The sequence below is a fragment of the Meles meles genome, chromosome 1, assembly GCF_922984935.1.
Source record: "Meles meles chromosome 1, mMelMel3.1 paternal haplotype, whole genome shotgun sequence".
Classification (NCBI taxonomy): Eukaryota; Metazoa; Chordata; class Mammalia; order Carnivora; family Mustelidae; genus Meles; species Meles meles.
The window spans coordinates 199,117,410-199,143,325 of record NC_060066.1 but is presented as its reverse complement, the minus strand read 5'-3'; the positions used below and the strand labels follow the sequence as shown (position 1 = coordinate 199,143,325).

Below are 25,916 nucleotides of genomic sequence, written 5' to 3'. Positions count from 1 at the left end.
TGCATTTTTATATAATAATTACATAGACCTTGTTGTTTATTTGTGAGCCATGAAAGACCCACACATGTTACTAGTTTTATCTTAAAATTATATTCCTAAGGATTCTTTCAAAAAACCTCATAATCAGGGGCGCCTGGGTGGCTCAGTGGATTAAGCCGCTGCCTTCGGCTTAGGTCATGATCTCAGGGTCCTGGGATCGAGCCCCGCATCGGGCTCTCTGCTCCGCGGGGAGCCTGCTTCCTCCTCTCTCTCTGCCTGCCTCTCTGCCTACTTGTGATCTCTCAATCTGTCAAATAAATAAATAAGTAAATCTTAAAAAAAAAAAAACCTCATAATCATATCCGTTCCAACTTCTTTTTTTTTTTTTCTTATGTGTAACCTAGGAAGTTTTTTTTCACTTGCCAAAGTGGTAAGTTCTTATTGATTTATTTTCATTTGAAAACCTTTTGAGATTATATCTAACCTAAATTAAATTGGAAGTCGTATCATTAGAAATTCTAGGAGCAGTTCAGTCAGTGGACTTCATTTTATATACGGTTCTTAGTCATGGTAAATTTTGTATAAAAGCCTTACTGGTAATATCTGCAGCTGCAGAATATTAGTTTATAACTGGAAGTTTCTGCCTTTTGGCCACCTTCACCCATTTGCCACCCCATTTCCCTGTGCCTCTGGCAACCACCAGTCTCTTCTCTGTATCTATGAGTTCATTTTGTTTTGTTTTTTGAATCCCCCATCTAAAAGAGATCATACGGTAATTGCCTAATTCTGTCTGACTTATTTCACTTTACATAATGCCCTCAGGGTCCATACATGTTGTCCTAAACGGCAAGATTTCATTTTTTTTAAAGGGCCGAATAACATTCCATTGTGTGCCTCTGTGTGCGTGTGTGTGTGTACAAGCATACACACACACACCACATTTTCTTTATCCATTCACCCGTCGATGGACACTGAGGCCGTTTCCATGTCTTTGCTATTGTATATAATACTGCAGTCAACATGGGGGTGCAGATATCTTTTCAAGTTCATGTTTTTGTTTTCTTGGGATAAATACCCGGAAGTGGAATTGCTGGATCATTTTAATTTTTTGAGGCGCCTCCATACCGTTTTGCACAGTGTCTACACCAATTTACATTCCCACCAGTAGTGCACAAGGGATCCTTTCTCTCCACATCCTTGCCAACACTTATCTCCTCTCTTTTTGACACTATCAGGTGTGAGAGTGATATCCGGTGGTTTTATCTGCATTTCCCTGACGACTAGTGATGTTGAGCATCTTTTGGTATACCTGTTGGGCATTTGTATGTCTTCTTTGGAAAAATGGCTATTCAGATCTCCTGCCCATTTTCCAAATCAGATTGTGTGGGTTTTTTCTATTCAGTTTATGAGTTTCTTTGTATATTTTGGATGTTAGCTCCTTAACCAGATACATGACTTGCAACTAGTTTCTCCTGTTCAGTAGGTTGCCTTTTCATTTTGTCAGTTTCCTCTGCTGTGTAGAAGTGTTTCAGTTTGATGTAGTCCTGCTTACTTTTGCTTTTGTTTCTCTTGGTTTTGGTGTCAGATTAAAAAAAAAAAATCATTGCCAAGACCTGTGACAAAGAGCTTATCACCTGTTTTTTTCTTCTAGGATTTCTTATAGTTTACAGTCTTACATCAAGGCTTTAATCCATTTTTGGATGAATTATTATATGTGGTGTAAGATAATGGTTGGAGTTCATTCTCTGTGTGTTGCTGTCCAGTTTTCCCAGCACCATTTACTCAGGAGACTGTTCTTTTCCCATCGTATGCTTTTGGCTCCTTTGTTGAAAATTAATTGACTGGGGCCCCTGGGTGGCTTAGTTGGTTAAGCAACTGCCTTCGGCTCAGGTCATGATCCTGGAGTCCTGGATCAAGTCCCACATCAGGCTCCCTGCTCAGCAGGGAGTCTGCTTCTCACTCCGACCCTCTCCCTTCTCATGCACGCTCTCTCTCTCTCTCTCTCAATCTCTCTCTCTCAAATAAATAAATAAATCTTTAAAAAAAATTAATTGACCGTGTATACGTGGGTTTCTTTCCCCACACTCTAGTTCTGTTTCATTGACCTGTGTGTCTGATTTTACACCAGGGCCATAGTGTTTTAATTATCATAGCTTTGTAATACCATTTGAAAGCAGGGAGTGTGATCCTCCAGCTTTGTTCTTTCTCAAGATGGCTCTGGCTATTCAGGAATTTTTATAGTTCTGTACAATTTTTAGGATTCTGGATTCTATTTCTCCGAAAAATGCCATTGGAATTTCAATAGCGATTTCTTTGCATTTATAGATTGCTTTGGGTAGTGTGGACATTTTAACAATAATGATTCTTCCAGTCCATGAGCATGAATATCTTTCCATTTATTTATAAATTCTTCAGTTTCTTTCATTTCTATCTTATAGTTTTCAATATCTTCAAAATCATTTTTTACCTATTTGGTTAAATTTATTCCTACATATTTTACACTTTTTGATGCAAGTATAAATGGGATTGTTTTCTTAATTTCTCTTTCTGGTAGTTTGTTATAAATATAAGAAATACGACATATCTTTGTGTATTCTGTATCCTTCAGCTTTACTGAATTTATTAGTTTTAACAGGTTGTGGGTTTTTTTTTTTAAGTCTTTAGGGTTTCCTGTGATATCATGTCATCTGCAAATGGTGACAGTTTTACTTCTTTTCCGATTTGGATGCATTTTATTTCTTTTTCTCACCTAATGCTCTGGCTAGGACTTCCAATACTGTGTGGAATAGCAGTAGTGAGTGTGGGCATTTTTGTCTTGTTCCTCATCTTTGAGGAAAGGCTTTCACCTTTTCATCATTGAATGTGATATTAGCTTTGGGCTTATCATATATGGCCTTTATTATGTTAAGATATGTCCCTTATTACAGGGCTACAGTAATCAAAACGGTGTGGGTACATATATGTCAGTTATATTTCAATAAATCTTTTTAAAAGCCATTGTTTTTCTGGCATAAAGATGAACATATTGACCAATGCGATAGAATAGAGAGCCCAGAATGAACCCTGGCACATGTAGTCAAATGATTTTCAACAAGGGTGCCAAGACCATTCAATGTGGAAAGGACAGTCTTTCAACAAAAGGTTCTGGAGGAAATGGAGATCCACATGCAAAAGAATGAAGTTGGACCCTTATCTTAGACCTTATGCAAAATTTAATTCAGAATGGATGAAAGACCTAAATGTCACAGTAAAAACCATAAAACTCTCAGAAGTTAAAACCATAGAACTCTTAGAAGATAACAGAGGAAAGCTTCTTGACATTGGATTTGGCAATGATTTCTTGGATATGACACCCAAAGCACAGGCAATAGAAAAAAACAAGTTGGATTTTATCAGAATTTAAAATGTGTACGTCAGAGGACACCATCAGTGAAAGGCAGGAAAGGCAGTCCCACAGAATGGCAGGCAGTGTTTTCAAGTCATATTATCCTGTAAAGGATTATTATCCGGAATATATAAAGAAATCCTAAAACTCCACAACAAAAACCAAACAACCCAGTTGAAAAATGGGCAAAGAACTTAGACATTTCCCCAGAGAAGATACACAAATGCCAATAAGCACAGGAAAAGATGCTCACCATCACTAACCATTAGGGCAGTTCAAATCAAAATCACAGTGAGATGCCGCCTCACACCCATTAGGATGGCTGCTATCCTAAAAACAGAGCAGGTGTCGACAAGGATGTGGAGAAATTGGAACCTTCATGCATTGTTGGTAAGAATGCAAAATGGTGCAGCTGCTGTCAAAAACTGGGGCAGTTCCTCAAAGAATTTTAAGCATAGAATTACCATAAGGTCCAGGACGCTGCTTCTGGATATGTTTAAAAAGCCATTTAAAAAGCAGGGACTGGGGCGCCTGGGTGGCTCAGTGGGTTAAAGCCTCTGCCTTCGGCTCAGGTCATGATCCCAGGGTCCTGGGATCAAGCCCCACATGGGGCTCTCTGCTCCGCGGGGAGCCTGCTTCCTCCTCTCTCTCTGCCTGCCTCTCTGCCTAGTTGTGATTTCTCTCTGTCAAAAAAATAAAATATTTTTAAAAATTAAATAAATAAATAAAAAGCAGGGACTCGGGTGCCTGGGTGTCCCAGAGGGTTAAGCCTCTGCCTTCGGCTCAGGTCATGGTCTCAGGATCCTGGGATTGAGCCCCGCATCAGGCTCTCTGCTCAGCGGGGAGCCTGCTTCCCCCTCTCTCTCTGCCTACCGGTGATCTCTCTCTCTCTCTCTCTCTGTCAAATAAATAAATAAAATCTTTAAAAATAAAAAGCAGAGACTTGAGGAGGTATTTGTGCACCGGTGTTCATAGCGGCCTCCTTCACAACGCCAAGAGGCAGAAAGAACCCAAGGGTCCATCGATGCATAAATGCATAAAGGGCGGCGTATGGATCCAGTGGAGTGTTATTCACCTTTAAAAGTGAAGGATGTTCTGATACATGTGATAGCGTGCATGACCCTTGAAAGACATACGAAGTGAAATGAGAGGCACAAGGGGACGAGTATTGTATAACTCCTCATCTGTGAGAGAGAGTAGCCTGGCTCGGAGAGATGCAAAGTAGAAAGGTGGTTGCCAGGGCCAGAGGGAGTGGGGAGCAGGGAGTTCCAGTTTAGTGGGCCCAGAGGTTCAGTTGGGGATGACGACAGAGTTCTGAAGATGGGTAGTGGTGTTTGACAACAGTGTGACGATATTTAATGCCACGGAATTGTACACTTAAAAATGGTTAAAATGGCAAATGCTGTGTTTTGTATATTTTACCACAATAAAAGTATGTAAAAAGATGTTTAAAAAAAGAACCCATTTTTCTTGAGCTTAACATTCTTTGTAATATGCTTTTATATATACATACGTGTATCATGTGCATATACACACACATACATATTACACACGTGTGTGTGTGATTTGTATGTATTGGGCGCCTCTGTTGCCCCACTGCACGTCCTCTTGGCCCACCTCCTCACTCCAGCTGTTGCTCAAGCAGCCAGCTGTGCGCAGGTATAACCTCGGCCGCCAGCCTCTGCTATATCATAACCTTGCATGTCGTCCCAGCGTTTCTCTGCTGCCTGTGTGGGGTGGCTGGGCTGTGCTGACGCCTGTGCAAAAAGGAAAATGCGAGGGAGTCAGCTTCCCACAGGGCAACCCTTGACCAGTGGGAGACTAGAGCCAGTGAATAAGCCCCCCTTCTCCTGACACTGAAGCCAGCTCTGAGGGTCTTCTTACCGCCTTCTCAGGGCTCCCGGCCAGGTCACAGCCCGGCTGGCCACAGAGGTGACCAGCTTGATAACAAAACCGGGACAGGAGAAGGACTGGCTTTCCGTCCTTCCCTGTTTTCACTGTTTCCTCTCTGTCCCATGCAGTCAGTTCCCCAAACAGGCTCCCTTGTGTGCGACCTTGCCTTGGCCTCTGCTCACCCAAGGAGTCCAGGTAAGACACAGGCGAATAACTTCCAAGTTTGGTTATTTATCTTGTGTGAAGGCACCATCCCGAGCTCTTAAACAAAGGGCAATTTTTAGGTCATGCAAGAAGGATAAAGACTGGGCGCCTGGGTGGCTCAGTGGGTAAGCCACTGCCTTCGGCTCAGGTCATGATCTCAGGGTCCTGGGATCAAGTCCCCCATCTGGCTCTCTGCTCAGCAGGGAGCCTGCTTCCTCCTCTCTCTCTGCCTGCCTCTCTGTCTACTTGTGATCTCTCTCTGTCAAAGAAATAAATGAAATCTTAAAAAAAAAAAAAGGATAAAGACTAACGTAAAGAAAACCCATGTGGCCACCCAATTTAGCTAATAAAATTTTACTAATGTAATCGAACCCCTTGTGTCTCCTCTCACAGATAACTATTACCCTGAACTCAGTGCTTATGATTTCCCATGCAATTTCAACTTTTTATTAAGTCTGACCATATGAAATTGCCATATTTGTAGGTCCAGTGATCAAATATTGGTCTGTCTTCTGCTTCCACTTAACTGTATGTGCATATACTATGGTTGATCCTTGAACAGTGCTGGGGTTAAGAACACTCACCCTCCATGGAGTTAAAAACTTTGGATTTCCCTCAGAATTTCACAACTAATCGTCTGCTGTTGACCAGAAGCCTTCCCAATAACATAGTCAATTAACACATACTTTATATGTTATACATACTATGTACTGGATTCTTGCAATCAAGTAAGCTAGAAAAAAATTTATTAAAATCACAAGAAAAAATGTTATTAAAATCACATGTACAGGACTATACTGCATTAAAAAAATCCATATACAGGGGCGCCTGGGTGGCTCAGTGGGTTAAAGCCTCTGTCTTCAGCTCAGGTCATGATCCCAGGGTCCTGGGATCGAGCCCCACATCGGGCTCTCTGCTCAGCGAGCAGCCTGCTTTCCTCTCTCTCTGCCTGCCTCTTTGCCTACTTGTGATCTCTCTCTGTCGAATAAACATTAAAAAAAAAATCCATATATAAATGGACCGACACTTCAAACTGTTCTTCAAGGGTTAACTGTACTTTTAAATTTTTCTGTTTGCAATTGACATGATTGTCCATTTGGAAAGGAATCAACATATTGACTGTCAGAACTAGTAAGTGAGTTCAGAAAGATTGTAGGATATGGGGTCAATACACAGAATCAGCTGTACCGTCTATATGCTAGCAGTAAACATTTGGAAACTGAAATTTAAAAAATGTTACCAGTCACAGTAGCACCATGAAATGTTGAAGTATAAGTCTAAGAAGATACCTTCAGGATCTAAACGCTAAAAACTGTAAAACACTAGTGAAATACATCACATTTTACATTATTTTAAATTGTATATAAGTGGCATATGGTATGAATTCTTTTTTTTTCCCCTCAACATTTTATCTGTAAGACTAATCCATGTTGAAATAAGTATTGTTTCGCTTGCTGTATAGTGTGCCATTCTATAAAATTACCATAATTTGTTTATCGCTTTTTACGTTGGACATTTAGATTATTTTTGATAGTTGCTGTGATGCTAAATGTTCTGTGTACATCCTCTGTAGGTGGGGGTGCAGGGGCAGTCCTCAGGGGATATAACAGGATGGATGCTTCTGGCTTGGAAGGTTGCGTTTCTTCAGTGCTAGCAAATACTATCCAGCGGTGTCTAAAGTTGCTTGTACCTGTTTGCATTCCTGCCAGCCCCTTGTTAGAAGAGTTTCCAGTGTACCACAGCATCTCCCATACATTCTCTTCTCAGAATTTAAGATTTTTGCCAGCCTGGTCATTCACGTTTTTGTTATTTTTTTAATGCGTTTCTGGGTAAACTACAAATGAATGCTTCTCAGATTCACTGCTCAGTGGAGGACCAGTATTTTCCTCCAAACTATCGCAGACTGATGTTTTCATAAAGTGCACTAATGTCACAGCAATGTAAGCTTGCCAGAATGGTTCTAGACACTTCTTCTCAATTTCTCTGCTGAGCCTTAGCATGGACTAGTAGCAAATTCATGGACTTGCACTGGGTCCTCAGACCACACACCTCAGTGTATTATAACAGTTATTTTCAGATACCTAGAATCTTCTGAAATGAAAAAGGTATCTCCAGTTACCTTCAGTTATATTTATGGTTTCCATTGTGAATACATCGTCTCAAAACCGAGTTAAAAAGGACTTGGGGGACGCCTGGGTGGCTCAGTTGGTTAAGCAGCTGCCTTTGGCTCAGGTCATGATCCCAGCGTCCTCCGATCAAGTCCCACATCGGGCTCCTTGCTCCGCAGGGAGCCTGCTTCTCCCTCTGCCACTCTGTCTGCCTGTGCGCGCTCTCTCTCTCTCTCTCTCTCTCTGACAAATAAATAAAATCTTTAAAAAAAAAAAAAAAGGACTTGGATCAGTTCGTTAGGTAATTCGGTATCCTAATGACTGGCGGTAAGATATCACCAATTTACAAGGAGCTTCGCTGTCATGGTCTTAGACATGGGTTTGCAGGTTCCACAGTCTGGCTTAGTGCACGTAAGCAGTATCGTTGAACACTGTGCCAGTCACGGTCATTTACAGGTTCTAGGGAGACCACGGTGAACGAGAAAAGGTGCCAGCCCTCGTGGAGCATAGGGAGAGAAAAATTGACACGCAAACAAGTGAGTAAGACGTTCCAATATAACATGTACCACAAAGAAAATAAAATAGTAGAGGGATAGGGAGTGGCTTGCTGGGTGGTCATTTTTAACGAGAGTGGCCAGGGCAGACCTGTCTGAAAAAGTGGCATTTGAGCCGACACCTGAATGATGAGCAAGAACCAGTGTAATAAGTGAGTCATCCTTGGCTTCCTATAATTTAATTGAAATTTATCCTACCATCATTCAAGTAACTTTTCTCTAATGTGTACAGATAGTCAAAATGCCTCCTAGTTTACCTTTATCAGCGCATACAGTGGCATCTATCCTACATCAAAGATTTTTTTTCCCCAATAATCTCATTTCAGTTGGGAAAGATCTGCCATTCCCCAAGTCAAGGCAGGATTCAAGGCTCTCAGGTTCTAAGAAACAGCTGGATTATCCCAGTGTGGATGTTCCTAATCTGTCCAAAGCAGGGCTCCATGGGTGGGGAGAACTCAGGAGTGAGCGAGCTCCGAATGGGCACGTGTATCACTGCCACACTGCCTGGCCCAGAGCCCGGCTTTTGAGCCTTGCCGCTTATTAAGTATGTGCTGAATAAGCCTGGGAGCATCATCTACGGGGTCAGGATGCCAGTACCCCCCAAGGCTTATGTGGAAGCTTCATAAACTAATTTTAATGACCATGTCCTTTTATTTCTTTTATTTCCTAATCTGATATACATTCTATTTTTATGAGTTTTATAGATGATATAAGGGTACCACAACAAGTCTGTAACATATGTATGTGTGTGTAGATAAGTAAAATATATTGGGAGTACATATCAAAATATCTTTACTGGTTTGGGAGCACAAAGAGCCTTTTTTTTTTTTCCTGAACCATTTTGAGGTTAAGTTGCCAACAACGATGGCCATCACCCCAATACTACAATATGTGTTTCCTGCAAATAAGGACCGTCTCCTAGCAGAAAACATAAAACTCAGGAAATTAACACTGGTGTATTACACCCTTCTCATCCCCAGGCTCCCATTCAAGATTTGCCAGTTGTCTCAATAATGTCCTTTATATCAGAAAATCCAGCTCCTTTTGAAGCATTGCATTTAGCTGTCAGACGCCTTTAGTCTCCTTCAGTCTGGGAGGATGTCTGGTCTCCCCAGGTCTGTCTGGGGGTTCACACTCAAAGGATATAGGCTGGTTATTTTATTGCATGTCTCTCAATTCGGGCTTGTGGGACGTTTCCTCGGGATTAGATTGAGGTTGTGTGTCTTTGGCGGGAATGTCACAGAAGTGATGCTCTTGTCATTACGTCCTGTCAGGTGGTGACCTTGGACCCACTCCCAAAAAATTCACTTGGAGCCCTTGACTAAGGTGGTGTCTACCAGGCATGACCACTGTCGAGTTATTCTCGTTCTCCTTGTAATTAGTAATTATTTTGTGGGAGGTGTTTGTAAATGTCCTGTTTCTGCCATCAGAGTTTTAACATATTCATTTATTTATATCCGTACAGTTCATGGTCTCTGATCTTGTTCCTTGGTTATAACCTGTTAACTGTCATGACTTTGATTTGTCCTTGGTTCAAGATGGCTTCTGTGTCTCTGACACGTGCACATCATTCCTGAGTACGCCTTTAAACTCTCAAACACAACAAAGTATTCCAGAATTATTCTGTACCTTGCCTGCCGAGCCCTAGATCCAGACACTTCTCCAAGGAGCCCTGACTCCTTCCAGCGGAGAACTGTATCAGAAACCAGGATATACGTGCGAGTCAGCTACCACTGTCCCTGGACATATCGGCGGACAGAGTCAGGAAATATCTAGATACACGCATCTGTGTGTTTTCAGTTATACTTCCAAATCCAGTCCGGCACTAAGGAATTCATTTCTAGTTTTCTCCTGTTTCTGGTTTGTAAGTCCTATTTGGCAGAGAGAAGACTAGCTTCCGATATCTTATTATTCACTTACGCAGTCAGTGGGTCTGTATGTAACTGCCACAGTCCACCCTCTTTCCCATGTGGATGCCCTCCTTACCTGCCCTGTGCTCCAGCGCCCTGCCCCCAGACCCCCCCACGTGAGAGTCCTCTGCACCCCTCCCAGGTTCTGACAGTCCCAGAGCACCAATCTCACCCTGCCTGGGATCCAGGATGCTGTGCTGGGCCACCCTCCCATACAGACCATGCTGACCTCACTGGGGTGCCGGGACTCATGCTGGATGGCCTCCCTGCACAGACTTCCCTCCTCACCTTTCTCCCTTCACTTGGGCTTCGACACCCTGTCAGCCTGCCCCTTTGCTGAGATGCCTTCCCTCTTTCCCTGCTCTGGGCAGTCTTCCCACCTGGGTACCCTCCTCAGCCCCCTGAGCTCCCATCCCCGTGCTGGGTTGCCCCTCATGGGCACACTGACCTGACCCTGTTGGATTCTGGCACCCCATGCCAGGCCTGCCTCCCAGATGGCCACTTTCTTCACCCCACTGGGACTCTGACACCCTCTGACACTGTAGCTCCCTGCTCCCCATCAGCATGGACGCACCTACTCTACTTGGCTTTGCCTAAAAGCTTCTAGACTAAATGTCCAGCAAGAAGAAGGCTACCTTTTTCTTTTTTTTAATTTCTTTTTTTTTTTTTAAGATTTTATTTATTCATGAGAGAGGGAGAGGCAGAGGGAGAAGCAGGCTCCCCAATGAGCAGGGCACGGGACTTGATCCCAGGACCCCGGGATCATGACCCGAGTGAAGGCAGACAAACGCTTCACCATCTGAGCCACCCGGGCACCCCTACCTTTTTCTATTTTAAAGAACAAATAACACACATAAGTTCCTTCCCATGGCTGTTGGTGACATTCTTTCAAGTTTGGAAAGATGGGTCTCTGGCTTTCAAAATGACCTTCCCCCTCTAATGTCCTTGAAGAAAACACCACCGGAAAACAAACTTGTACCCTGGAACAAATTACAGTCAGTATGTGGTCCTTGCTGTAGCCTCAGCACCGAGGGTCGGACTAGCCTTATTGAAAGAGGGAGTGTGGATGAACAGCAAGGAAGAGTCTAGATGGAGGTCACATGGGCAAGCCCGAGGATGGAACATTCTTGATCTTTGTGCATAACTGGCCTCGATTAAAGAGTATCCTATCTTTCTGCTTCACATTTTCCTTCTATACTTTAATAACTTCATAGCAACCATTTCCATTTGTTTTATTTTTTTTAATTTTTTTAAAAACATTTTGTTTATTTATTTGACAGACAGAGATCACAAGTAGCCAGGAAGGCAGGCAGAGAGAGAGGGGGGAAGCAGGCTCCCCACTGAGCAGAGAGCCCGATGTGGGGCTCGATCCCAGGACCCTGAGATCATGACCTGAGCCAAAGGCAGAGGCTTAACCCACTGGGCCACCCAGGCACCCCTCCATTTGTTTTAAATGGTTTTTCATTCCCCTGTCCTAGCTAGCACTGTGAATACATGCATAGCAAAGTGTTTTCAAGACCATCCCCAAACAGTTAATTTTTTTAAATAGCAAACAAAACAAAAAGATAAAATTAATAAAGATTAGACACCAAGGAAGTGAGGGGCACTTGGGTCACTCAGTGGGTTAAGCCTCTGCCTTCAGTTCGGGTCATGGTCTCAGGGTCCTGGGATTAAGACCCGTCGGGCTCTCTTCTCGGCAGGGAGCCTGCTTCTCCCTCTCTCTGCCTGCCTCTCTGCCTACTTGTGATCTCTGTCTGTCTGAGATCAAATAAATAAAATCTTTAAAAAAGCCAAGGAAGTGAAAACTATATTTTTTTTAATATGGAGAATTCTGCTATAACTACCCAAAAAAAAAAAAAAATCTTGCTTTTCTCACCCTCAACTCAAGTCCCAAGTTCATAGCAGAGGAACCCAAGTTCCTCAGTGTCCTAACAGAGAAGCAGCCGTTTCTGCCTCGAAGGGGCACAGGTCACAGGTCACAGGTCAGGTTGGGAAGATCCCCCAAGGATGGACACTAATCACTGGTGCACTGTGTCCTCCAGCGCAGCCAGGTCTCCCGGGAGGGCGTGTCCCCAGGGGACTGCTCCAGCAGCGTTGCTGTGTCTGAATCGCTAAAGGACTATCAGGAAGGGCAAATTCCAGCTTTCCAGTGGTGCCCTCCAGAGTACATGCCAGTGCCGTCCGTTGATGCCATGTCGCTGCCATGCATTCACCTCCTCGGGAAATCGACATCATACAGAAGAGCAGCTGTTGGGGCGTCTGGGTGGCTCAGTGGGTTAAAGCCTCTGCCTTCGGCTCAGGTCATGATCCCAGGGTCTTGGGATCGAGTCCCACATCAGGATCTCTGCTCAGCGGGGAGCCTGCTTCCCCCGCCCCCCGCCTGCCTCTCTGCCTACTTGTGATCTCTGTCTGTCAAATAAATAAATAAAATCTTTTAAAAAAGAAAAAAAAGAGCAGCTATTTTTTGCAACCACAGAACAGCAAGTGGACTGCTGGCAAAGCCCTGCCCTATTTCTGTTAGCAGCAGTAACAGTACTCACTGTTGTCGTTCCAAGAGCCATGAATGTTCACTCTGTCCTCCACAATAACCCAATGAAGTGGGTACTTTTACTGTCCTCAAGGAACAGGTAAGGAAACTAGGCACAGCAAAGGTACGCAACCTGCCCAAGGTCACACAGCTAACGTAACAGCATGGAGTCAAATCCAGACAGTCTGGCCCGAGAGCTCTGTTACTCGTTGGTAGAAGCCATCAGACCTTCCTGAAGTTTCCTGTCCAGGTTGTGGATTCCTCCTGCAGTCTTGCTTTTGTGGTCTCATGTTTGAAGATGGGACCAGGACCGGTCTCTATTAACTGGATGGAGAAAGGAATATTTTACCCATGATAAAGGCCAGTGAGCTTCCGTTGCTCAGGAATGGGTGGTGTCTACTTATGTCCTCCTCTCAGATGTAGAAAAGGGTTTGGTATGCTCATCAAAGCCAGTGCTCCATCATCAAAGTCACAGCAAAGAGACCACCGTGGTGACGAGCCGGCAGAGCACCTGTAGGCTGGCCCCCGCCAACCTCCTGACTCCCAAAGAAGCTTGAGGCCGGACTTCCCTAATCTCTGCTACTTCCTCAGCGAGGAAACCAGGAAGAAGGAAGTGAAGATTCGACTGGACTTCCTGGTGAGCAGTCATGGGTTTCCTTGTGCATAAATCGTAGGATCCTAACCTTGACCCCTGAAGCCTGGGTACTTTGAACAGCAGTTTGGACCAACCCTGTTTCACTCGTGCCTGGGAAAATTCACATGGTCTTCTGGGAAGAACCAGTGTGATTTTTTCTCATCTCTGGTGTCTTGGATCCAAACACTGTTTGAGCTCCAGCACCTGGCCGAGCTTACAAACCTGAAATGTTGCATGGGCCATTTTGAGTCCTTGGATTAGGTAATGCCCGCCCGTAACGGGACTGCCACTTCAAGATCCCCAACAGCACAGTGCTGGGTGGGGCAGGAGAGGACATGCTGAGCAGGCAGAATTCTCTGCTTTTCTCTTTTTGTCTGCCCACGCCACAGGCTTGTTCCATCTGCCCTTTTCTCAAGGAGGTGTTGCAGTCTGCTCCTCTGTCTTCTCTGTTCAATAAACAGCCCACCTTCAGGCTAAGCAGGAAAAGCCATCGCTGCTGCCTGGGGACTGTCAAGATCTGAGATTTCATTAGACGTAGGGGCCCTGCCTGCCACCCTGAAGTCAGCTTCACTGTTAAAGTCCCAGTTAGGTATGATATGTGGTTGTGGATCTCATTCTCCTAAAGGGACACCCTATTTTCTACGTGTTTTGAGGCTGGTGATTGGCCACCAGCCTGCCTGAACATGGGCTCTGCGTTGGGCACACCTCTTCTGGAAACGCACAGTCACACATCTGCATCTTTTTCAACTAACCATGGAAGAAAAAAGAAGTTCCTAGAGCCAGAATGACTACCGATGACTAAGGATGTGTCGTCCCACGTGAAGATGAAAACAGTAGGCTTGCTGTGCTCCCAGCCAGGTCGGGGGACTGACCCCGGTGGGCAAGGCTCTGGCGCCGACAGGCTGCACACAGCAGTGGTGATGGCCCAGGGGCCACCTCCACGGCTGGCTACGGATCACTCCAGTAGCCACCTCCTCCCCTCCCCTCCTCGTTTCCCTCTTTTTCTTCTTATTCTTTTTTTTTTTTTTCATTTGGTGATAGTTGGCTGCAGTAAATGTACAGATCTTAAGTGTGCAACTTAGTGAGTTTTGACAGTCTCTGCCCATGTAGCCAACACTCCCATTAAGAATATTTCTGTCCCCACCCTAGTACCAGTTTGTAGTTTGTTACCATCAAAAATGCTTTATCATTGCTTTGACTACTTTTCTTCTGCATGGTGAATAGGGGATATCATAGATCGGGGGCGGGGGGAATAGCCCTCTAAGAACTTGTGTTCCAATAAGGCAGAGTATGCATCTATAAACATATGAACCAGTAAAACCTTGAAGTCAATACCTAACAGTTAGTCTTCCATATTTCCTTGAATTTTAATTCAGTTTCATGCCTCTCTCTGATCTGGAATGGTGTTGAAAGCAACATGAATACTATGGGCAAACAGTTAAAGAAGGTATTCACATTTTCTATGTGTTCTGCTCCCCTCTGGCACTTCTGAATTTAGGGCCCAGAACTATTACAAGTACTCAGATGATCAGGATTTTAAATCTACCACGCCCAGGAGTCTGGGGGCTTTCTTTCCTGGTAGTCAGCAGTGATATGGAGGAGAACCAAAGGCACTTGCCTTTCCCCAGGTGGAAATGGAGGCCTTGTCTCCGACATCCGCAAACCTGCTGGAGAGACGGAATTTTCTCTTTCAGATTTACAGACAGACATAGAACATGAAAACTCTTTTGCCGTAGGACTCCAGAGATAATTTCACAGCTGAATGGGCTGAAACATTGCTGCTTCTCAACAGTGAAATTGTTCTTAACGTGCGGACATGGTGGGCCCCTCAGGCTCTTATGTCCAAGGCAAGGGGGTGCAACAAAATTATTTTCATAATTAATTCCTCAGTGAAATTGATAAGCCTCGCTTTCGCTGCTTTGGGATGGGGAAGAGAAGATAGGGCAGTGGTGTTTCCAGAAAGGTTGAGAAATACACACCTAGATGCTACCCTCATCTCCCTGAAACCAACCTTCCCATAAAACCTTTTCTACTTTTCTCACCTCATGATTTTAGTCGGCTTGTTACCCAGCTGCAAAGTACTTTTCTGGAATTCCCAAGAAAGCTATTGGTTACATGTTGTCTTTACATATTTAGAGGTAAGGTATTTGAAGTGCTTTTTACTGCTAACTGCATGGGTGATTTCAGCATAGGAAGGCAGCTTCTGATCTATATTTGGTGGAAAACTTCTACAACAGGAAAAGCCCTAGGGATTGATTTTTAGGCAGTATTATCTGTCTTATCCCTATAGCTGTACTGCCCGAAGGGATACTAAGAGACCGCTGGAGAAAGAGAGTGGTCCGTGGCCATTGGGATTTTCTGGAATCTTCCTTTTCTTGTCAGAAGCAAATGTGCAAGCCTCATCCTTTAGCAGGATGGTGTTTGTTTTTAATACTCAAGAATTCAGAAACATAAAAGTGTATTATTTCTAAAGCAATTCTAAGGAGAAAAGTAATACTTTTGTTTCTGAATGAATTAACATTTCTCGCCAGTTAGTTTCAGTGCATGTGGACAGATCGTGACCTCCCTGCAGTTGTCCGAACCCCTTGTGTGTCCACATCTGGTTGTCGGGGGGTCCCCCCTCAGGAGTCCACCTCTTGGTACCTGTGGGTTCACAGGAGGGCGGAGCTACCAGCCAAAGGCTCACGTTGTTCCTCACACGGAAACAGTGATTGTTTTGCCTCTGCATTAATTCTTTCTGTGCTCTACTGTACCTCACAATGAGAAGTCACACATTTCTCAAACCGTATTGTGCTCCATGAAAATCAGAGAGAGAAGGATCTAACAAAACTTAGAAAATGCTTACTGATTGGCTTTTGCATGGCTTGGTTTTTGTATAATGCTGAATCCATTCACAGATACTAGAATTTAGAAGGGAGAGACCCATAGAACCTATGGCTATCACCTGCCTTTTAAATTCAGTGACGGTGTATTTCTGGAGCGAGAAAAAAATGATGTTTTGAAAGGAAGTAGGATGTAATTAGCAAGTAGCTGTTTCATTTGTGAGATTGCGTGTTATTGTGACTACAAAAAATTCATTGTTGGGGTGCCTGGGTGGCTCAGTGCATTAAGCCTCTCTGCCTTTGGCTCAGGTCATGATCTCAGGGTCCTGGGATGGAGCCCCGCATCAGGCTCTCTGCTCAGCGGGGAGCCTGCCTTCCCCCTCCTCTCTGTTTGCCTCTCTGCCTACTTGTGATCTCTGTCAAATAAATAAATAAAGTCTTTTTTTAAAAAAATTCATTGTTATGGGAATTAGGAATTAATACCTGGTCCTTTACCCTGAGCAAGGGAAACTAATGTACAGAATGACAGACTACTAATATAAACCATGCTTAATTCATTCTTCCCTACTTTCCATTTCCCCTGCCTTCAGTATTTTTTTTTCTTTTTCTTTTCCTTCTCTTTTCTTTTCTTTTCCCTCCCTCCTCCCTCTTCCCTTCTTTCTTTCTTCCTCCCTTCCTTCCTTTTCCTTCTCCTTCCTTCCTTCCTTTTAAGTAGGCTTATACTCATGAACACAGGGCTTGAACTCATGACCCTGAAATCATGACCTGAGTGTAGGTTAAGAGTTGGATCCTTAGCCTATGGAGCCACCCAGTGCCCCTCAGGGTTGACATTTCTTAACCATCTCATGTGGGAATTTTAAGACTCACTTAATATTCAAAATGTTAGCATCTGCCAAGAATTAAATGAAATGCAGTTTCACAAAGTCTCAATTCTAATTTTTTTTAAGAGTGATGAAGCCAACCATCTTTGAAATGGATGCTGAGAAAACTGAAATATAGCTAGAAGTGTTAATAATTATTAGGATTTAATACATTTACCTGTGCACATTATTTTTAAGAACCGAAGTGCCATGTAAAAGTCCTTACTGTATCTATAATATGTATTTGTCCATATTACTTTAATACATAGAGATAATAGATAAAAACAGACTTGATCTGTTCACCTTCCTTTGTAGCAGCTTGTGATACGTTGGAAGCCCAGCACTTAGCGTAAAGGTCTGACATGCAGTCGGCTGCTTAATATGTATTTTTTTAAATGAATGAGCAAAAATAATATAATTTTTAAGCAGATGATGTTTTCTGAATTACAAGGGATATCTGAACATTAGAAGAATACGTATTTGATCACAAATCATTTTATATTTTGTCAAACCAGAGAAATGTTGCAAAGCGGTAGGAAAATATTCAAATTGAGAAAAGTTAACAAATTATTTTTACCTCAGTATCAACAAATAGTTGAAGGATCTTCACAGAAACCAAAAACAAAGCTAATTGACAGATTCCTTTATTACGTTACCATGGGCAAGCCCAAGGAGTATTTCTTAAGGTACTGAGAATTGTCTTAGGTCTGTTTTGTTACATTTCATTTACTAAACTGTTCATTTATTAAACCTCAATTTTTAGGAGAGATTTGAAGCACTTTTCACTATCTATGACGACCAGGTGACATTTCAGTTGTTTAAGAGCTTTCGGAGAGTCAGAATAAATTTCAGCAAACCGGAAGCAGCAGCGAGAGCGCGAATAGAACTCAACGAGACAGACTTCAACGGGAAGAAGCTGAAGCTGTATTTTGCACAGGTACCTCACCGTGCTGTTCTCTCAGCCTCTTTTCCTCCATCCCAAAATAACCTCCGTCCTCCGTGTTCTTGATGAGTATATCAGAAGTCTTTGAAATAAACAATCCCAATCAGCAAGGGATGTAAAAACATTTCCTTTATTTTACAGCTATATAAATATTAAGGGTATTTGCCTTCCTGACTTTGTTGTGCTTATGCTAAACATTAAAGGAATTCATCTTTCTGGCAGCTTTTCTGCACTGGGGTTCTGTAAGGGTGAAGCCCAAACTCCTCAAGATGGGGTAACTGTGGGAGGGGCATTAAGGAGGGCGCCTGACCTGATGAGCTCTGGGTATTATACGCAACGAATGCATCATTCAACACTACATCAAAAACTCATCATGTACTATGTGTTGGCTAATTGAATTAATTTAAAAAAAAAAAAAAAGATCAGTGAGCTGACTTCCCTCCTGTGCGTCTGGAAGGGCACTTGGGATGTGACAGCTTTGGGAGAATTGAGAAAATAGTCGCTGATGTCGTGTCACCCCACTGAAATAGCTGCCAGCCTCGGGCTGACCAGGGACGCGGCACCGCGGAAAGGCTGGCCCTTTGCAGTTGCAGAAGAGCCTGCGGATTTCCGCCAATCCGCTCTGCTTACTCTTCAGATCCTGCTGGGTCCCGCTGGCAAACCAGTTTCTCCTCCGAAAAACTGACGACATAAAGGCATTCGACCTTGACTCATTTATTAAGTGCGGTATTTTATATTCAACAAAGTATTTTGGGCTTAGCTTTCAAATTTGAAAAAAAGATTCGTCTGTTGTCTCGTGCCCCAAATGAAAATACACTTGAAAGTTGTCAGGATGTTTCTTGGTGGAGCTGCTTGAGAGGGAGACGGTAAAACCTAATTTGTTTTGAAACTGGAATTCAGAAAATAGGTACGTAAAATTGGGATTCAGGTTTAGTACCATTCGGTGTTTGCTCATCTCCTTACGGGTTCAGGTTCTCACTCGGCTGTGGTTTACTGGCCCCCAGGGGCACGGGCGCTGGGCTGAGCTCCCTGCACTGGGCAGTCAGCCACACAGACCCAGCTCCGGCCGCCCAGAGATGCAGGCTGCCAGGGAAAATGCTTTCGTTTTCTCTGAAGAGGTCACGGTTAGCCTCACGATGAAAATGAAGAAACAGCCCAGTCACGCGCTGGTTTTGAGCCTCTCCTTGCCCGCAGGTCCAGATGTCCAACGAAACCCGGCACAAGTCATACTTACTGCCGCCGCAGCCCGTCAAACAGTTCCTCATCTCCCCTCCCGCCTCCCCGCCTGTGGGGTGGAAGCAGGGGGAGGACGCCACGCCTGTTATAAACTATGACTTGCTCTGTGCAGTTTCCAAACTGGGACCAGGTAATAAACTCTTACCTTCTCTATTTCCCCCCCTCCCAAGAAACTTTTGTATTAAAGACCACACTCGGCGATTGGCATTCTAGCCAACCAATGGCAGCATGATCAGAGTGGAGGATAAAGTCACACAAACCTGGATTCCAACTCTAGTGTCGGAACTTTGTGATTTTTTTTAAGTCCTCTCTACACCCAGTGTGGGGATCGAACCCACAACCCAGAGACCAAGAGTCACTAACTTTGTGATCTTGAGCAAGTTACTTAGCTTCAGGTTCTGAGCCCGTTTTCTCATCTAAAATACGGATCATAGGGGCGCCTGGGTGGTTCAGTGGGTTAAAGCCTCTGCCTTCGGCTCAGGTCATGATCCCAGGGTCCTGGGATCAAGCCCCGCATCAGGCTCTCTACTCAGCAGGGAGCCTGCTTCCCTTCCTCTCTCCCTGCCTGCCTCTCTGCCTACTTGTGATCTCTGTCTGTCAAATAAACAAATAAGATCTTTTTAAAAATCTAAATAAATAAATAAAATGCCGATCATAATAGCTACCTTTCAGTGTGGTTAATAAGAATTTAATGTGATACTCAATAAACATAACCACAATTTAAACTGCTACACATCCTTCTAGGACACAGCCAGCCGTTAGTGAATGTTAGTTACCTTCTCCCACATCCCATCTAAGTACCAGACAGACTTCTCCATTGAATACTCATTTCAAGGAACTGGTGGCAATACTATATTACTCCTTCCAAATCCTTCTCTTAGAATTATTGTTCATTTCTTCTTTTTCTTCTCTTTGATTTCTCTCATCCCTTTAAACTAATCTAGGAACTCAATACCGGGCTGGTTCAGACTAGTTTTCCACCTACAATAATGTTATGTCTCTTAGAAAGGGATACAAGAGGCATTTTGAGGGGAGGGGAGGTGGCTTGGTGTTTTCGTACACATTGGAGCAATGTCACGGATGTGTGCGGTCCTGTAATCAAGAGATGGCTGCCTGGAACCTTACAGGTGTCTCCCGAGGGAAAACTGAAACCATTCTGGAGGTTCACTCACACCGTCCGTAGAACAGTAATTAGCATTTCCATTTTAACTCCCGACACCTCAGTCCTCCGCACCAGCTCATTTCTTCAAAGGGCAAAACTGTATAAGAACCTTACAGAATCAGATCTCTAAGGCCAAAGCTAAGTGCTCTGACATAGGATTTAAAAGCCAATCAGTAGCAATTAAAATACGAGCAGAACAAAGTCTCAAGACACCAACCCCTCTTTCTGCCGCTTACCTCCCCAGGAGAGAAATACGAGCTCCATGCAGGAACGGAGTCCACGCCAAGCGTGGTGGTTCATGTCTGCGAAAGTGAAACTGAAGAGGAAGAAGAAACAAAAAACCCCAAACAGAAAATTACCCAGACGAGGCGCCCCGAACCTCCAGCCGCAGCACTGAGTGAGCCCCAGACCTTTGATGGGGCGCTGTGAGGGGTCTGGCTGGGGTGCGCGCCGCTGCCCCCCCCCCGGGGCCCTGCCCTGGAGGTCCGTGTCCTCCCTGGCACGGTGCTGCTCAGCCTGTGTGGAGGGGGGGCTGGGTGTCGCCACCACCCCTCGCCGGCTGCAGACATGGCCTAGAGAGTAGCCGCTGACTTTACCTGTCACACGTTTTCACAGAGATTCTGAACAGCACTTTAAAGGAAACGATTAGCCCTCAACATGTTGCAACTCTTGACCATTTTTCAAGCAGTAGGAAATGTGTCTGGTTCCTGGCTTCCTCCAGCAATGTTCATTTCCCTGATTCCATATACCATGAGGTCCCCAAGAACTAAAGCTGTAGTCCCCGAGTGCCAGTTTTATGACCTCAAAAGCAGTCTCACAACCTTAACAATCTAACGTGGGCATTCGGTAATGGTATAATAGCTCCCAGCTACTCCATCTGTTGATCAAATGTGGTTATTCAACATACATGAAATTTTTTTTGCACGAGAAGAGATCTGAAATTTAGACTAATTCATAGGGAGTCATTTTTCTCGAATCGTTTTTTTTTTCTTTAGCTTTGGGGAGGAAATGCCAAATTTGCTTTGACCGTTGGACCCAAGTGGCACAAATCTGTGTGCATGTGACCCTCTTGCCTGTTACTCTTGCTTGAAAGAGGAAAGTGCTGTACAGACCATTGTCCCTGATGCTTCGTCCCTCCCAGAGAACTGCCACTTTGGAAGCAGGACAGGCCACCCCGTAAGTCTGACTGATGATAACCCCTGGGGGCCACCACAGTCTGCCTTCTGTGACCGTGTGCTAGCCTGTGGCATCCCCAACCGTCCTCAGCCTAGTTGAGTTTTTTAATGTTATACATGCTGTGTGTGTCATTCACACACAGCATGTAAATTGGAAAAGGTAATACTAAGATTCTCTGAAGACCGTTTTTTAACTGTCGATTGAAACATTTTCCAGTTTGCTCTGAAAGAAAAGACACACATACTCTTTTTCTATGAATCCGGGAAAGACGCGGGAAATCGAGATCATTCCATTCATCAGACCTTGTTTTCGGTGCAGTACTTTACCTTGGCTGACAGTTGGCCTTTTCCCTAAAACAGAACTGTTCCTCACTTGTGTTTCACAAGTGGATGGTTGAGGCTCCTGAAGCAGAAACAAACATCTTTTCACCTTTCTGTGGTCTGTTCAGACTTGGCAGTCCCTTTGTAGAAAAGTCTCATAATGAAGAAAACTTGGCTTTGGTCAGAGGGCTCTGCTGATCTCTGTTCGCTGTGCTGTCTTCTCTGTATGTCACATGTCTGGAGCTCCCCGGTATGTGTGTGAAGGGGCTGCACATAGGAGTTTGGACTCATAAACCAAACGACCCAGCAGGAAGAATGCAGAAATTCACGCCATGGTGTCCGTCCATTTTTGGTAGCATGTTTCATGGTTTGGAGGTTCTTATTATGGTAGAATGTATTTCTGAGGACTTAAACCATATTGCCCAAAAAAAACTTTTCTATTTTTCCTTGCCCTCAAATAATCTGAGATGATAAGCTCTCCTATTTATATGTGTCTACCCCGCCTCAGCCTCTACATAAATACAGTTGAAATCGGATTCTATAAGCAGTGTATGAAATTCAGATCATCATTTGGCAGTTTAACTGACAGCCACTTAATAAATTCACTTTGCACTCTAAATTCACCCCTTTGTTAGTGTTTGATCTTATCTGGTTGCACTAACTTATCATTTGCAGAATGGACCCTATAAATCAGGAAATGTATGTATTTTCAATAGTTGAGGATTTAAAATTTTCCTTTTAGGTAATATTTATTAACTGTAATTTTCTAAGTGATCAAAATCCATGATGTCTTATTATTAGCTTGGCGTTCATGGTCTTCCTTCCAATTAAAGAATAGTCTGTCTCTACCTTACATAACCTGTTTTTAAAGTCAAACAGTGCAGATTACCTGAATATTTCTTTTTCTCTGTATTTTTTTTAAGATTTTATTTATTTGACAGACAGAGATCACAAATAGGCAGAGAGGTAGGCAGAGAGAGAGGGGGAAGCAGGCTCCCTGCTTAGCAGAGAACCAGACATGGGGCTTGATCCCAGGACCTTGGGATCATGACCTGAGCTGAAGGCAGAGGCTTAACCCACTGAGCCACCCAGGCACCCCTCTCTGTATTTTTTTGACAGTATTGAATAAATTGAAGAAAAACTTAAACCAAAATAAATATATATAAATACAAAATATATATTATTTAATATATACTTATATTAAACTTTTCTGAGTGGAGAACATTAATATTTTCATTCTTTCTAGTATACTATTTCCATAAGGTGAACTCAAATAAAAGGAAAAGTACTAAATGCCCATTAACTTTTAAATATGGTGAAATCAACCAGGATCTCAGCAAGTGTTACGGACTCTGTCCTTTCTTAGCTATTTTCTATTCAGCTCATGTAACCATCTTGTAAGAGGTGAGTCTCGTGTACTTTTTTAAAGTTCCTTAAATAAGTTTAGCTGTGTTTTTCTTTTTGGAAATTGAGTTATTACTCAGATTTAACCCTGATAGTATAGTAGCCTTGTTCTCCTCAGAAATCATAACTTCGTCTTGGGAATCAAATTCTTTAGAGCATTGTGAGGAAAGAAGATAATGCTTCGTGTTAGGGGAAAAGCTTACGTGAAGAATAAGAAAATCTAGCACTTAAAATAGGCCCATTTATAAAGTGTGCTCGTGTGAGCATCACTAGTTGAAGGTACTAAGAGAGAATCAGTGAAAACAGTTCCCTTGAAGCCTTGGGGAGCTGAATGTCAGGAGGAAAGCAAACTCCTCTTCTTACATTTTGCTTCTACACACTTATACACTCAAGCTAGCTGCAGAATTGAGAGCCCAGAAGTTTTACATTCACCATAAATGCTTAAATAGAACATGGTGTGTTTGAATCAGAGCTGCCAGGAGGCAGGGCAGGAGCAGCACCATCCTTCGAGAAAACAGCCCTTTTGTTTCCCACTCACAGCAAGTCCATCTCTTCAGAATGTTGTGATAGATCCCGGGGTCCTGGAATCAAGTCCCGCGGCGGGCTCCCTGCTCAGCGGGGGGTCTGCTTCTCCCTCTGCCGCCCACTCCCCCACTTGCGCTAGCTCTCTCTGTCAAGTAAATACACAAATCTTTTTTTTTTAAAAAGTGAAAAGATTAGATTTCCTCAGAATCTCGGTCATAGTGCTGAAGGCGACGCAGTCTACTCCTTGTGTGACACAAATGACAAAATGGAGATGAGGCATCTTACTTCGAAGGCCACAGGGGCTGGGTTGGCATTCCAGCTCCTGCGCGAGGCTTTTTTTCTCCTTTCTTCTTGCACCGGCCTCTCAGAAGCCGTGAATTTTGTCGTAATAAAATAGACCAAAAAAAAAAAAAAAAAAGAAGAAGAAGAAGAAGAAGAAGAAAAGGAAATAGACAAAAAAGGGGAAAAGAATTCTATCTCCCCTGGAGGGATACAGTGAAGAGACAGCTGATGAAGGCAGTGACTTAGCAGTCTCATGAATGAAATTAATGTTCTGTGTTTTTGTTATCATTGTACTGTTGGGATTAGAATCTACTTAAATAATGTTATTTTGGTAGCCGGCAATCGTGTTTATGGGGCTTTCCTAGAGTTTAGTAGTAGTGAGATTAAATTACAAGTAGCCAGACTCGAGATGTGAGTCTAAGCAAGGAGCCTGAGATCCCCTAGGATTTGGAAGTCGTTTGCAGTGGAATGACCCCGGCACTCCGCTCGTAAAACGGAGCTCTGGGAAAGACTGAAGACGGACCTGTGCTTCGTGTTTTTATATAGACTCTTATCCAGACCATAGCGTTATTCTAAAGAGGGAAGATCTCAGACATAATTAAGCAGTGGAAAATGTATGAAAATTCTTTGGTGCATCAAAGTTCCCCATCTGCTGCTGTCTCTTTTTTCTCTGGAGTCGTAGACTTTCATACCTATCGCGTGGGTGAACTTGGTCAACCTTCCTTTGCCCACTCACTGTGCTCCTTGTCTACACACTTACGGTTATGTCCTCCTGTACAAAAGCAAACAAATTACTTATAAATGTGACAATATAAAGGAACAACAGATGAGGGAATTAGTTGCCTCCTCATTGAGGAGGGAAGTCCATTGTTACAGAAACTCACTTTTTAAAACGTTAAATAAACTTAGAGAATAAGTTCATGAGTTTATGAACCTTGTTCAACGGTTTAATAAATACCCATTTGTTTTATAACCTCCCCTCGGGGTGGGTTCACAGGAACATCTTCACTGGAATGCCGCTGTCGTCTCTCCCCAGGAATCAGGGGAAATGTTAATAACTTGAAGACTGTTGTCATTAATACCAAACACACTAGCAGCAAAGCAACAGAAGGTGACAATGGCTAGGTTTTACGGACCAAAAAGATGATAAAAATGGTCATGTTCCAAATACAAGTTTCCAGCCAAGGTTAAGGAGAACTAACGTTGGGGCAAGTCAGAGTGTCTCCATCCACTGAAAGAAAAGCATCAGGACCTTTTACGAAATTAGGCATGTGGGGTCTATCTTGTGACCCGTGTTTTCCTTTTGAAGCAAAACCGTGTCCTGCAGACTCTTGGGCGTTCCTGCATAACTTTGACGGAATGTTCATTCTTGTTATCCGGAAGATCTCTATCTATGCAGAGAAATTGTGTTTTTCCATATCGTTTCCCCTGCAGTCCCAGTCTAACTAACTCAGACTGGGGATTGAGGAGAGAGACCAAGGTAGCTAATTCTGTTGCTGCCATTCTCTGCCTGCTGCTTCTCCTCCGAGGTGGGGACCCCAGAGGGAAGCCGTCTACGTTTCTGCTGTATCGTGCATGTCCTCCAGCTTGAAGGAAAGTTTTTCACTCATTCCACTTCTCTGTTCATTGAACCCGGGAGGTGAATTTTTTATTTTATCTGAACATGTTTGTGATCTTGTGTTATATTCTGGGGGAACATTGCTTTTCTGGTACTATAAATTGTAATGAATATTCACTGTACTTCAAAGACCTGGTTAGTAATTTATATATATGTATTCTGTATTTTAGTGTGCCTGATGTAACAATCCATAGTTTGTAGTAGTTCGTTATTTGTCGACTTTGGCTCTCCTGTATTTTTAGGACATTTAAATGTTCCTCGTCCTTGCAAAGCGACGAAAGCAGAATGTAATTTTTTGGGAATCCTTGTGATTACTTGTAACGAGTTTTGTTTTTAAAGCTAATAAAAATAAAATTACAGTTTTTTTTTTTAAA

The 25,916-nt window shown here is 43.4% G+C and overlaps 1 protein-coding gene across 2 annotated transcripts in view; it reads left to right on the top strand.

The window, feature by feature from the left end:
* RCAN3 (RCAN family member 3) overlaps positions 1-25,916 on the top strand; it is a 36,160-nt gene extending 10,244 nt beyond the window's left edge. The window contains exons 3-6 of one of the 2 annotated variants that reach the window (XM_046015881.1): positions 17,640-17,813; positions 19,014-19,185; positions 20,462-20,614; positions 23,826-25,916. In XM_046015881.1, coding sequence (XP_045871837.1) covers positions 17,640-17,813; positions 19,014-19,185; positions 20,462-20,614; positions 23,826-23,917 — 591 coding nt within the window. In that variant the 3' untranslated portion in view covers positions 23,918-25,916. Of the gene's footprint in view, positions 1-17,639; positions 17,814-19,013; positions 19,186-20,461; positions 22,702-23,825 lie in introns of those variants that run through there. The other variant, XM_046015885.1, reaches the window with a different exon arrangement.